This window comes from Bombus vosnesenskii, unplaced genomic scaffold (assembly GCF_011952255.1).
Source record: "Bombus vosnesenskii isolate JDL3184/JDL3185 unplaced genomic scaffold, Bvos_JDL3184-5_v1.1 scf7180000013298, whole genome shotgun sequence".
Lineage (NCBI taxonomy): Eukaryota > Metazoa > Arthropoda > Insecta > Hymenoptera > Apidae > Bombus > Bombus vosnesenskii.
The window spans coordinates 1009269-1023209 of record NW_022882948.1 but is presented as its reverse complement, the minus strand read 5'-3'; the positions used below and the strand labels follow the sequence as shown (position 1 = coordinate 1023209).

Below are 13941 nucleotides of genomic sequence, written 5' to 3'. Positions count from 1 at the left end.
ACTCTTGTTTTTGTAATGGCTACGCGTCCTTAAGCTTATTCAGGCTCTGACCATGCTAACGTTAATTTGGAATTAAATTTATATACGTGGAGATATAATTCAAAAATTATAAGCTTCTTAGAGGACAGGATATTTAAAATATTTCCTCATTGTCAGAAAGGAAACGATATAAAATGCTCTTATGACAATGAACGTAATAGTATTACTTGGACAAAAATACATTACCTTTACTTCATTGTCATTGGAACATTAAAAATGTTGAATTATGCTACTTTTGCGTCTTTCTCGTTTTTCATTTTAGTGACTTGTAGATTACTCCCAGTATAACTTTAACTTAATTATGAAAATCAGAGGTCTCTATACATACGTGCATTTACATGTTCATAAGCTTTACTTTCTTAATGCATTTCAATCTTCCATCTATTAATTTTATAAAACAATTTCTCGTTATCTTCTCTATTAACAACATAAACAGTCGCATATTCTATATCTTTGTTCTACAATCATCCTACTTCCCCATAAACAATTTCCCTCGCTCTAACGATACTCTCTTTATACATTGGAATAACCATCGATCTCCAGTTCAATTATTAAACTTTTCCATCCATTTTCCTTTCTCCAGCCAAACACCTCTATCGTCTAAGCAAGCGAACGAACGTTTCAACACGTCTGCCGTGTATTTTCAACGAGACAAAGGAGACAAAAAACGCGCAACCGGTAATTAAGTCTGATTATGGAACACTGGCAATTAATATCCCTGGCAATTAAGCAAGATGTTTTCCGCGAAACAGCGCTCCTGTCGCTGCTCATACGCGTCTCTGCCATAAACTCAATCAGCGTGCACGTGCTCTAGATCCTACTAGCCTATATTTACAGTGACTAACAAAACTCATGTATTTACAGTGATTCACTTGACATTTGTCATAGAAAATTTGTACGATCGTATTATATGAATTATACGAAATATTTTGCAATTGAAGATTGCGCAGATGAGAAACACGATAGGCCACGTTCCTTATCTTGTACTGTAGCGCAGTTTTATCAATATAATCATGAGAGTCGCATCTCGTTATCGGTTAATTGGTGCAATATATATTTACAAAAAGTTTCTATGAGTATTCAAATACTTTCATGAGCAACAGCATGTCGACAACTATTTACGCCGACCAAGGTAAAGCTCGACGACGATGATTGTACGGGAATTTTGCGCTTTACCATCGAGCAAACAACGGCTAAGAGGCAACTGTACAAGTGGCATATTAATTGCAGACATCTCATCGTGTCGCTCTATCGACGATGAAAAAAAGTTGCTCGAGTGCACTGGCTGTTTGCACTCTGTCCGACGAGAGATCTTTGTCGCGTCTCGGTTTTCTCGTGTAAGACGCACGGTTCTTCTTGCACCGGAACAAAAAGGACCTTGGAATCCTGTGGCTTGGTGTCACCGACATTCCCACAGGAGTCATCCTATTATATTTAAATTGGGCGAGCGTGCCTCACGCCCATATGCGAGGATTGCTCGTACACGCGAGCACATATGCGAACACGTGAGCGTATACACTACCGTCCATAAGTATTTGGACACCTGGTGCAATTCGATCAGAAAGGTTGATATGTTTGTTATATTTTCGAAATTTACGATCAAACAACGTTTCTCTGTCGTTAATTCTTCACCTCGTATCAGAACTGGAATGAAATATACTCTGTAAAAATCTTAACTAAAGAAGGGTGTGTTGTATCTGCAAGGGTAGTTCCATGTTTGTCTGTGATGAATGGCTGATACTTCACGAAGTCCATACAAACTTTTAGAATGCGGTTGGAAAAACATATTTCAATTGCTTCAAGACCCTTAACATTGAACAGACACACTTGAAGTCACTTAACTCATAGTAGGATCAATTTTCATCCGTCTTCGTGATTGCTCTTTTATTTGCGTTCTGGAACATTTAAAGAATATTATGTTCTTTTTTATTTAATATTGACTACTTGTTATCATCAATGTCCACTAATTGATGATAACATGCTGCTATCAGAGGCCAAATTTAGATTAATAGTTTTATTTGAGAAAAAGAGTTCTATATGAAATAAAATTCTAATCTCTCCTCTTCTAATTTTCTTATATAAATGCTTGCAACAATTCAGAAATGTCAGAATTTAAAATACTTATGAATGGTAGTGTACACCGCAGGTCAGAGCCACCGGCAAGCCCACCTATGTGAATCTTCTTCGATTTTCTTTCTTTCTTTTTTCCTTCGGAGCACGGAGTCGACAAAGGATGCACTTTCATTTGTCATCGAGCGATCCATGATCGCCGGAAGTGCGGAACGCTCGTCGTGACGCTGTCTGCGTTAATATTTATGCTAAGCAGCGTATAATCAACTAACTGAATTTTTGTTGGACCTCGGGAGGAGCGTCTGATTGCTGGGCCACCTTTTTTGGGGTGCGAATTAGTCGAAATTGTTGATAGACGAAATAGGAAGTAGAACTTCTTCGATAATTTTGTTGACAATGACTTTAGTAAAAATTTGTTTGGATAAACGTTGTATTGTTCGAAGAGGTCTAAAGGGATATTTGCTCTTCATTGACAAATTTGTACGTATGTTTTCCAGAATACGTATTTTTTATGCTTATTATATTTTGATACTTCACCCTCAAAAGATCTGTAATTTATAGTCGATTGTTCAATTCTTGTATTAAATGGCGAGCCTTGAAGGAAACAATGATTGAATACCAAACATATGGTGCGTAATAATGAAGTATTTACCTAAAGGGGGGTGAAAAATTCTATAATCGATTCTTTTGCAATTAATTAATTAAAGTTTTGTACGACTAGCTTAGTTTAATTAGAATACATGATTATATAATATAAAAATATAGAAAAACGGAGTGAGATAAAAGAGAAATATGTATATATATCCAACAACAGTACACACAGGCAGAACATTAAATTATACTTTTATTATATTCATAAAAATTAAAATGTACACACCTTATTGTTTAAGTTCATACTCGTATTAGCTTCTATGCAAGTATCGCAGTATGTATAATATTTAACAATAGAGGTATAGGTACTCTCGAGACGAGACGAGTTTACGAAAAGAATACATGAAATTTTTTATTTTGTTATTTCCTTGGGGTGATACGGTATTTTGTAGCTTACTTCCGATAATTATTAATATTATTGACTGCTTATAAAATAATACTATTACACAATAAGTCATCTCTCGGTTTACGACACAGTTCCGGTGTGACTCCATTAAACTTATTTATTCGCTTCAGCCTTCACATGGCCCTACGAGATCGAAAAAAGTAGTATACGATACTCTGTCTCTGGCAATAAATGAGGGATACCGCGCGATTCCGCTACGAGTCCGCTACTGAATCAAACAAAGAATGATTAGCTTTTTTTCCTTTTTTTCGAAGAAATTACATGGAATATATCTCCTACCTATACTTTTATTTATTTTTTTTTTCGTTAATGTATCATATATTTTTTTGTTTTTCTTACTTATCTGTCTTCACCGCTAAGCACGTCGTGCCACTAGTGCGTACGCCTGCGATCGGATGTGTGTGTGCGTGTGTAATACGTATGTGATTGCTGTGTGAGTAATAAAGGTTAAGAGGTGCTGCTCGAGATTGTCGCGAAATCGAAAGGAAACCTTCGCTTCGTAATAAAGGCTATAGTAATAAAAATGGGTCCATTCATGGTTAAGCGTGTAGGCTAACACGTGAAGATAGGTGCTGAAAATATGAGGCGAGAATTTAGTTGATATATCTTGTGTAAGGTTTAAGTCAGATTAATGCTAAGGAGACTGCAATATTGATGGCAATAACGCGAGTTTGCATCGAGCCACGACTAAACTTAACTTCCATACAAGCACGTTCGTCGATGTAACGCGATCTTGTTTCCTTTTTCTCGGCTCTTTTAATCGTGCTCGGTCATGTTGTGTTGTGTTCATGTCCACGGGTGAGCAAGTGTGAGAAATGATCACACGATGCTTTCTGAAAGCGTTCTTCGTACAACGGCCACTGTAGCACCAGTGCGCGCGAAAAAGGTACGATGCTAATTCGATCGCTAACTATAATCTAAGTAATGGAATTTGAATCTTTCGTCATGACGACGTGTTAATTGTTTACTATATGTATGCGTAACACGAAATAAAAGTCGCCTAAGCGCCTCTGATTTATCTTACTTTTTATTTTACACTCCCGGCTTCGATCTTTACTTCGACCGCATTCGCAAGCACTTACATCAATTCCTTGAAAGTCGATCACATTATTCGCATATTTTTCCATAACTGGTCCTCTTCATTGGTAATTCTTCTATTATGACTGATTGAGGTTAGAATTTTGACGCTTGATCGATCGATGCTGTACTTCGATAATCGTTATTCGAGTCGATCTTTATCGACTGTTCCGCTTAATCGCAATGGACTATCGCGTCGCGTCGTTTTCTTTTAAAGTTCTTTATTTTTTCATGAAAATTGATTTGGAAAGTTTTTGTAAGTTCGTGTTAAGTTTTAGTTACTGATCGTATATTAGTGTGTTCTCGCAAACGTAGTCGAAGCAACATATCGTTACAATATCAAGGCGATCTAAGTTCGATTGCTTGATGTTCTTTGCTATTTTGCATCTGATTTCTACCATTATCAGGTAATAATTATTATTTAAATTTCTGAAGAATTTATTATAGAGCTGGTTATTTTGTATTGATCGTATTTGATTGAGTACTTTTTTCTACACTTTCAGGAAACTGTATTGTGTGAATTAATATTAATATGTTTATTAGAATAGCATTTAACACATATTCAAGGTACCTTATTCCTTTGATTTTTCATCTTTTCATTCCTTTTAATTTTTGATTTTTCTTTGTTCATAATGTGCAGTACATCCTTCTCATTTAAATATCTTTTAACCTCCAAGTATAAAACTGGTGAAATGAATTGCTTTTAATTGCTGAACACATTTGTTAAAACACAACCTATCAACCAACTTTATATCAATCTACTAACCTTATATAAGCAAACATGCATTCGTATTGATGTTACGCCTGCTTTTTACGAAAATATCGAATGCAAGATTAATTTAAAGGATGTACAATGAAACTCTATAGACAGCGGTAAGTTTATTCACACACAGACTATTATTTATATTCATCTGCATATTTTGATTCAATCCATGTATTTTATCAATCCATTTATATTACACAGAGATAAATTTCTACAACTGTACATAGAATATTGACAGAAACGTTCCCATTTTGTTCTCGGCTCATGAATCTAAGGATAAATGAATCGTGGAAGAGTAGAAAAAAGAATGATACAGCGGATCACTGCGATTAAAGTGAAAACATTCAGATAATTCGATCACGCGAACATGGTAATGGCAAAATGGCAGAACATCCCGCGAATCGTCCTTGCATCGTCCCATAGCCTTACATAAGACATCGTCCGAATAGATATCAGTTGAATGGGAACTGACTCTAAACGCGTTTTCTGCCTTTAATCACGCAATGCAAAAATAGGCTTTCCTATTTCCGGTTATCTAGTACCGGAGCGAGTGATACAGCGATCTACGGATCTACAGAGAATTCCCAAAATCCTTACAATCTAGTATCAATCGTTTTTTTTTTTCTTATTAACTTTTCTCGTCCTACTCGTCCGAAGAGGAGTTCTACGTTATTACAGGGTGAATCCTCGATCAATCGGAATAAACGTACATGTATTCCATGTTCTTTTCTTTTCGTGTGAATATTTTGATCGCTGGCGATCAATTTGAATGGGACAATACTAATTATGCTATGATTTATTCAAACAAAAGTTACTTTGTAATTATGTAATTAAATTTGTTCTTTGTAACTGAAATGTTTATAATTTCCGATTATACATCTCAGTGATGTAACTAGTATTTAATATTCGAATGACTCAGTATACTGATATTCAAGTATTCAAGAATATTTAACCTTCATATTCTAGTATACCTCAGAATACAGAGTACCAATATTAAATTACTTCAGATTTCTGATATTCGAAATACTTGTACTCGAACACCCAAAAATACCGAATACTGATATTCATGTATTTAAAAATACCAAGTATCGGTATTCGACCCCACTAGAATACAGGATAATGATATTACTGAAATACCAAAAGTTACTGATATTACCGGTATTCGAGTGCTTGGATTATTAAATACCAATATTCGGGTACCACAAAATGTTGAATACCAAATATTTGAGTAATTTTAAACATCAATTGTTTAATATTTCAGAGGCAGTAATATCATATATCACCAATGCGCCTAATTCATTGCGTTAAGTACCGGTATTCAAATACATCAACGCGATCAACAGAGATATCCAAGTATACTAGTATTAAATTTGTATAAAGTCGTCGATTCAAACGTCTCATTGAAACAATAATTTTCAATAGTAATTGAGACAATAATTTACTCGATAGGAGACAATTTACCGTACAATTGTTCCCTATGAAGTAAATTAGAACAGAATACACACGTGTTTCCGAAGATCGAGGATTCGAGAAGGTACAATGAACGAAAATTGTACGGTCGACAATTCTATTTGGTCGCACCATGTTCGACGTACAGATTGATTCGATTTGCAATGTACAGAGTGTCGGTCTCGGTATCGCTAATACAATAACAACAATCAAAGGGATGATGGTGAGGAAATATGGAGGTGGAGGGTGTCTGGAGTTATCGTGAAGCTGGTGCACATCGTAGCTACAATTTTCTTACAATACTGTGTCGATAAACGTCTAAATACCGGTGTGTGTGTGTCTGATGGCATCTTTTTTTCATTTGCGCACATACCTCCTTTGTCTTTTGTTATTTGCTCTTTTTTTTTTTTACACATTATATTAAAATATAACACCAATCTCGACTCGCTTACATTATACATGTACATATGTGAGTTCTTATTATTTTTTTTTTTCTTTTGTTTCGTTTAATGTATTTAGCGATGATCGTTCGAACAGTCTCTCACCGTCAAGCGTTTTTAGAAGAGTTCCGAATTCAATATTAACATGCTCGCACTTCGCGTTTAATTGACGACACTGGAAAATGCAGGCTCCGCGGGTATAGCAATTAGGATTCTGTAGGAAAGTTTCTGGGCGATTAAGTGCAATTAAATATTATGTAGCAGTATAATTGATTTCCTTATATTAGTTTAGAGATCATCTTGCATTGTTTTATTATATTTTTATCGATTAAATATAAAATACTTTTTACTTGGATTATATTAATGTATAATAGAGTGGCAATCTTTTATTGTAATATTTCGGCATATCTCTTTTTCAATTTTAGAAACGCTATTTTGGTGGTTATCACCCATGAATACAAATTTCGTATGTTCCTTCGCTGTATCAAATTATTTATTTTACTTATTTTTCATCCTTGATTTCGATAATTTAGCACATGGACCATTAAGAATTAAATGAATTTTAATTGATAAACTGTTGCCTGATGAAAAAAAGGCATGTTTTATGTTCTCCCAATGAAAGCAATATAGTTGATAAATACTTTGTACGTTACTACACAATATTTAATACACCGTAAAGATATTTTAAATAAGTTTCTGGTAGACGTGCTGTTAAATTCTTGCTAACTTTCTTGGGAGAAAAGAAGTCAAAAGTTTCCAATTTCTTTTTTACTGCTATCCTTTAGCATTTCGACTATTTAGTTGACAGATGTTCGTCAGTTCTCTGAAATTTGGAAACGCGAATAATTTTACTTTAAGCCAATCATCAATCGTGTATTGGAGTACTTGTAATCAAAGTATTTAACAAAACAAAGCACCAGAGTTGAGTTAATCAGATTATTATTAGAATTTGTAAACATTAATTTTTTCTCTAACTTATTACTCGTTAATACTCATCAATCACAGATTGATTATCGTTTATCAACAAGTATAACAATGCTCTGATGATTATATCGTAACACGAACATCTTCAAATTAATGACGCGATAATAAAATACCATATTACGATGATAAACAAATAAAAGAGAATGTAAAAGATATAGAAATATGTAAGCAAGTTACTGCAAGTTAAACATTCCAATTTCGTCACATACTTCAAATTACCTTCAATTTTTATCAACATAGTCTTCATGATCATATTATTCATAAATAAAAATATTCTCAAGTCTATTTCACAATTTGAAGTATGAAACAGACGTATAATTTAGAGTACAGATTTAACTTATTAATTAAAAGTACTCAAATACCTCCTCGACTCACACCTCCCAAAAATGGTTTACGCTTTTAAAATTCTTCGGCATAACACGTTCACCATTGTCTCGCGAAACTTTCCACAAATAACGAAGAAGATTTGTTTTCTTTAGTTGGAGCTTATGCCAGCTTTCTGAGAAGTCCAGCCAAAATGGCTAGCCTGATGGACGCGTAAAATGGTACCGTGCACATGTCGCGCGTATGCAATCGGCAGCAGTGCGAGGGTAGAAAAACGAGGGAGCAGCGTAAAACAGCAAAAGATTAGTCTCACAGCCTTTTTATAGTTAGGAGAATCGATTAGATTACAGGGCGTTTTATTTTACGTCTTGTTACTTTTTTTTTTTCTTTTCTTTAATACTCTGAAAAAAATGGACCCGTGCGACCCTTTGTTTCAACGTTGTTTATTTATTTCACTTGTTCGCGTCTTCGTCTCTTTCTTTCATCATTTTATTCGTTTCTTTCTCACTGATTTTCGTTTGGAACTTAGACCGTGTGTTGTGTGTGTTTGTCTGTGGCTGCAGCAGCTTTGCTTTCAGATGAAAGGGATAATGTTAAACTCGGAAGTCTTCCAGAGACATTCGTAAAACCGATTGGTCGAAAATATTATTCTAGGATCCGTTAGGGTACAAAGTATAGTTGTTGAACGATTATCATATTAGATAATTAATAACGATAAAAATGGACATTGTCTTATCGTGGGATGGAATAGGCTGTGTAAGCTCCGTCGATGCTAGATGCTCCACTGCGAGATATAATTGGAAATAAACGGACAAAATTAATAAAAAAGAAAAGAAAACACAGAAAACGAAAGTAATCATATATGTACAATTTTTAGCTATTACAATAAAATTAGTTAATTATTAGAAAATATTTATAAGCAGACGATCGAACATTTTACAATTATTAGAAATTAAATTTTACTATGTTTCAATTCTATGTATGTATATAATTTCTCATCGTAACGATAGCGGAGAAAAAGAACCTAAGAAAAAAGAAAAAAAGAACAGAAAAGTGTAACGCGTTGTCTGAAACTTAAAGGAGACTCTATTAATCCTATATGCCAGGTAGGCATGTAGCATCACTGTGACATTTGTGAGTCTTAATTTTCTTTCATCATTAATATTCTTGAATTACCAAAAAATGGACAGAGATACCTTCGCCCGCGGCGTTTCCCTTTCGTGTAAAATACGCGTTCGTATTTTTATCTTTACCATCTTTACTTCGTTTATTCTATTCGTTTATGATAACACGCGTGCACACGAAAGCAACAACCGCAAGTCTCTCGTCTTTTAATCGCCGTATGACCAAGGAAACGTCGCGTCGCAGGCGAGAGTTTATTATTTATATTCAATAAGTATTACATACAGTAATATATGTTCATTATTGATAGCGTTTAGTATTGTTCTAATTGGACAGAAGTTGTTGTTCTTGTTATGGTTATTTTTTCTTTTTTTTTTTTTTTTTTTTTTTGGTTGATGTTCACAATTTGGGCGAATTTTCTTTCTTTCTTTTTTCTTTCTTTTCTTTCGTTTCTTTACGATTATATCTTAATCTTTATGATGATTAATTAGCTTCTTTCATTCGACGTTCATTTCTTCGTTACACGTTTAACCTTTTTCCCCCCTCCTTTCTTTCTATTTTCGCATCTTTCTTGTACTCCACACGATCTATTCGATAAATTAAAAAAAATATGCGATACCGTCGTTTGATTTTTCTCTTATACGCGACACCTTTGACCATCTATCGCCGTTATATCTTTTCACAGTGCTTTACTTATCTCCTTCTTCTTCTTCTTCTTCGCTTCTTTTTTTTTTTTTTAATTAATTCATTGTCGAACGAGAAATCAGTATCGTCATCGTCGTACTGAGCAAAAATCACGTTTGAAATGTATCAAATATATATACATATATGTATATTAGAGTCGTTTCGCGGTGAAAATTCAGCCAAGAATCAAGAAGAGTCAAGTGCAACGAATCGTGGACAATTCGCCACGATAAAGAACAGAGAAAGAAAGAAATAACGTCGAATCAACGCAGTTTGACGTGACGCTAATTCAAGATACGATCAAGCAAGCTCGTGTGTTTTTTCATTTTCTTTAATTCGATCTCTACTATCTAAAACTTACGAATCTAGTATTGCGACCCTATGTGATCGTGTTGCACTCAGAGACGATTCACATTAGCCAGCGAATCGATTGTTGTGAATCAATGCCAGCATCGGGCAATAATTACTACGTAATTGATAATCAATGATTACAATTAATTGTCATTGACGATGAAAATTTCATTCAACTAAGTGTAATCACAATTAACGATTAAAATTGCTATTTAATCTTGGAACACTATAATGTAATATTGCATTCTCAATCGTCTTTTGTTATGAACATTTGTAAGAAACGTTGACTTTTTTATTATCCTTGCTCTGTGGATCTTCTTGCACGATATTTTAGCAATTAATAATATTAGTGTACGATATTGTTTTTTATGATTTTATAATACACAGAAACAGATAACTCGTAATTTGTAAAATTTCGCTTGTTTTATCAACAAACTAGTTGCTGTTACCCAAGAATAACTTGTGTCTAATTTGTTAAGATTTTAATCGATCGATGACCAACACTGACAATCACTTACGACAGAGACGATAGCCAATGTGAATTTCTTTTTTCATCTTCAATTTATATCGTCATGCAACACGCACAGTTTCTTCCATACACTTTTGCGCCGTATAAATTAATTGCGTGTCATGTTCGCGTTAACAACGTAATGCTGGACAGAGGACAATAATTGTATGTTACAATAAAAAGGAACTTAACAGATTGCGCTAAAAAAATACAATATATATGAAACAATTGTATACATATAAAATCTTTAAATAATCTACGCAACGCGATAAATTCGTGTCTCATGAAAAGAATCATCATCTTCACATTTATTTTAGTTTTTGGCCGTCCCGTGTGATTTATTCCTCTGTTGGCTACATCTCCATTGTTTCAAATTACCGGCCCGGCAATTTTGGAGAGTGTCTTTCATATTCTGTCTATTTATATATATATTCACTGGCAATTTCCATAAAATTGCCAAATTGTTATTTCTTTTTTTTTTATTTTAATTCATATGATTATTGTACATATTGTAATATATTTAATATTCGTGTCGATATTTATTCTGTTTCTTTTTCTTTTCTTTTAAATGCAATCGGTGCTTAGAAATTATGGAATATTATTGTTTAAAACGAGCCTTGATTTACCACCAATGGTAGAAGATTACGATCAAAATAACTGACTCTGTTTTTTCCCTATTTCTTCAATTAGTGTTAAAAAATGTACAATTAATACGCGAACTAAATGATGCTTCGTCTTATGTAAAAAGTAAATGGCTCATCATCCCAGTCGTTAAAATTAAAAGCTTTTTGTGGAATGCTTACAAATTATATATATATATATATATATACTATATATATATTCGATTGAACATCGTTCGCTGACTTTCGATACGCAAAGACGAAACTTTTCTTCGTATCGATGTTTCTTGCGCTTTTTGTTTAATACTCATTCTCTCTCACTCTTTCTCTCTCTCCCTTTCGCGCTATACTCGCTCTCTCTCTCGCTCTCGCTATGCTACTGAAGATGCGAAGTAGTTGTAGATACTATGCTTTCAGAACAGCATGTTCTGTTCGAGAAAAAAAAAAAACACCAGAAAAAAAGTTTCTTTGACAGAACGTCCCATGCTTTGTGTGATACACATTACAATGACCTAATATTTCAAGTAATATTTATAAGTATTAATTAATCCATAACTGCCCTAATGTCTAAGGGACTGAAACACTGCTGCTACACATATCATAGGCATGTAGCAATTAGGATATTTAGTGGCTTATTAGTAGAACGAAGTTACTGGTGAAGCGGCGTTGTGATCCGTTTACTTGCCCCGTGGAGAAGATCGCGTGCCGGTCGTTGAAAGGCCCTCCCCTCGGCTTCGACTTCGGTGCAAGGAATGTAAACCCTCACCTGGAGCATTCGATTATATATTGGCATAAATTTATAATACTTCAAAGCACTCGAAAGACGTAATATTTCTAAGTTTTTGCCAGGTTTGTATTAATTTCGCTACGTTGTGCAAATTTATCTTCCCGTTTGCAGAGTTTATCTTCGAATTTAAAAGAAAGTAGTTGATTATTTTGTAATAATTGCACATTAAGTTATTCTGTTATAGCTTTTTATATAAAATATTCTTCATACCTCTGCTGACGCTTCGACGCATCGGTGCAGGTTGAGGGACAGAGACATAGTTTCTAAGTGCTCGGCCACGTTTGTCCTGAATTAGTTTGTCCACTTTAACGAAGATACCGCATTTCGGTCGACACGTGAAGTACCTATGGCCATTCACAGCACCATCGTTTTTACCTGTAACAATAAAATTAATTTCCTCAATTACTTTTCTTTTTTTTATCTATTAAAAACGTTTTTTTTTATTTAATAGAAACGTGAAGATAATAAAAGCGAACGTTACCTGTCGGGGCATCGAGTTCAACTCCTATCCACGTCCCGGATGCAAACTCTGTTGGGCCAACGTACGCTATGACACCAGAATAGCTGTATGGGCGAACCAGCACCGATTCACCAACTATAACCCAATCCGGGAGCGGAGTTTCGACTCTACTTAAGTCGTGTCTCGATCCAAAAGCTGAACTCTTGTCGCTCACGTCGTCTATTAAATTTTTATAGAAACAGAGGCGAAATTTTATTAAAGATTCGTTAACAAACGCTAGTTACTTTGTTGCTATCAATAGTTATTTACCATCGATTCGTTCAGAGGAGCTGTTGTCACCGTTCTCATAGGGAATGTTAGGTTGCATTGATTGTTCGAGTCGTGCTGCTGCTTTGCTCTCTGAAACTTGTGGACGGACCATGGGGAATGAAGCCCTGTGCTGAGAACTCGTAGGCCTTCCTGTGCTAGTAGAAGCTTTCCTTCGACGTACGACCTGTAATCGTCAGATTAACATTATAAGATTAGTCGATTTAATTTGACATATTAGTCAATTCGACACGAATAATGTACGCGATATATATGTTCGTTCAATAGCTTAAATATTAACATTACCTTTCCTGGTGGTAGCTTCGTGTGTACAACCGAGCTACCCTCCAGAGGGCTGTCTTCTCCAGAATTCGATGCCTGACTAATCTCCATGTCGCTTTTCCTTCTGTTGCTCAAACCCTGACTTGGTATATCCTTCTTCTGACGATGAGTAGAACTTGTACGCGACACATTGGTATTTGCATCGCCATCGCTTTTCGTCGAAGAAACCGGACTGTCGATGTCTGCGTCCATGTAGGCACCTGTCTCGTCTAAGTTCTTTCTAGTATGTTCTGCGATATACAAAAGATCCATTTTACATATATGTTTGTATGTTTATAAAATTAAAAAAAAAAATATTAAATCAATGGGGAGAGAAACTGTATACTGAACGTTTTCTAAAAACGGATTTCAAATTTCTCATAAATGCATAAAGATCTATCAATCCCTGGATTTTAAGTAAATCTGAAATAGCAAACAACAACCTTTAAACTCTTCTGTTCTCATTAAACTGTTAAACTTCGACTATTCTATTTCTTCCTCCCTTATTCTTCCCTTACGATACAATCTCTCAGTAACTATTTCACGCGACGCTCATCTTAACAAGAATGTATACTTTAA

General features: G+C 34.7%; 1 protein-coding gene and 1 long non-coding RNA gene across 13 annotated transcripts in view; both read right to left on the bottom strand.

Annotated features, from left to right (window-relative positions):
• Window positions 1–282: 282 nt before the first annotated feature.
• On the bottom strand, window positions 283–4461 carry LOC117233718. Its single transcript, XR_004493379.1, has 3 exons — window positions 2987–4461; window positions 2209–2657; window positions 283–1934 (listed from the first exon to the last, which is right to left on the bottom strand). It is a non-coding gene; the product is annotated as an uncharacterized LOC117233718 (long non-coding RNA).
• A 6366-nt stretch (window positions 4462–10827) lies between these two features.
• The window catches only part of LOC117233691 (kinesin-like protein KIF13B), a 166146-nt gene continuing 163032 nt past the window's right edge, over window positions 10828–13941 (bottom strand). For all 12 annotated transcript variants that reach the window (XM_033494216.1, XM_033494215.1, XM_033494222.1 and 9 more), the window contains 5 exons: window positions 13348–13613; window positions 13045–13228; window positions 12757–12954; window positions 12486–12650; window positions 10828–12254 (listed from right to left, as the gene is read on the bottom strand). In XM_033494216.1, the coding sequence (XP_033350107.1) occupies window positions 12166–12254; window positions 12486–12650; window positions 12757–12954; window positions 13045–13228; window positions 13348–13613 (902 nt within the window). In that variant the 3' untranslated portion in view covers window positions 10828–12165. The remainder of the gene's footprint in view (window positions 12255–12485; window positions 12651–12756; window positions 12955–13044; window positions 13229–13347; window positions 13614–13941) is intronic.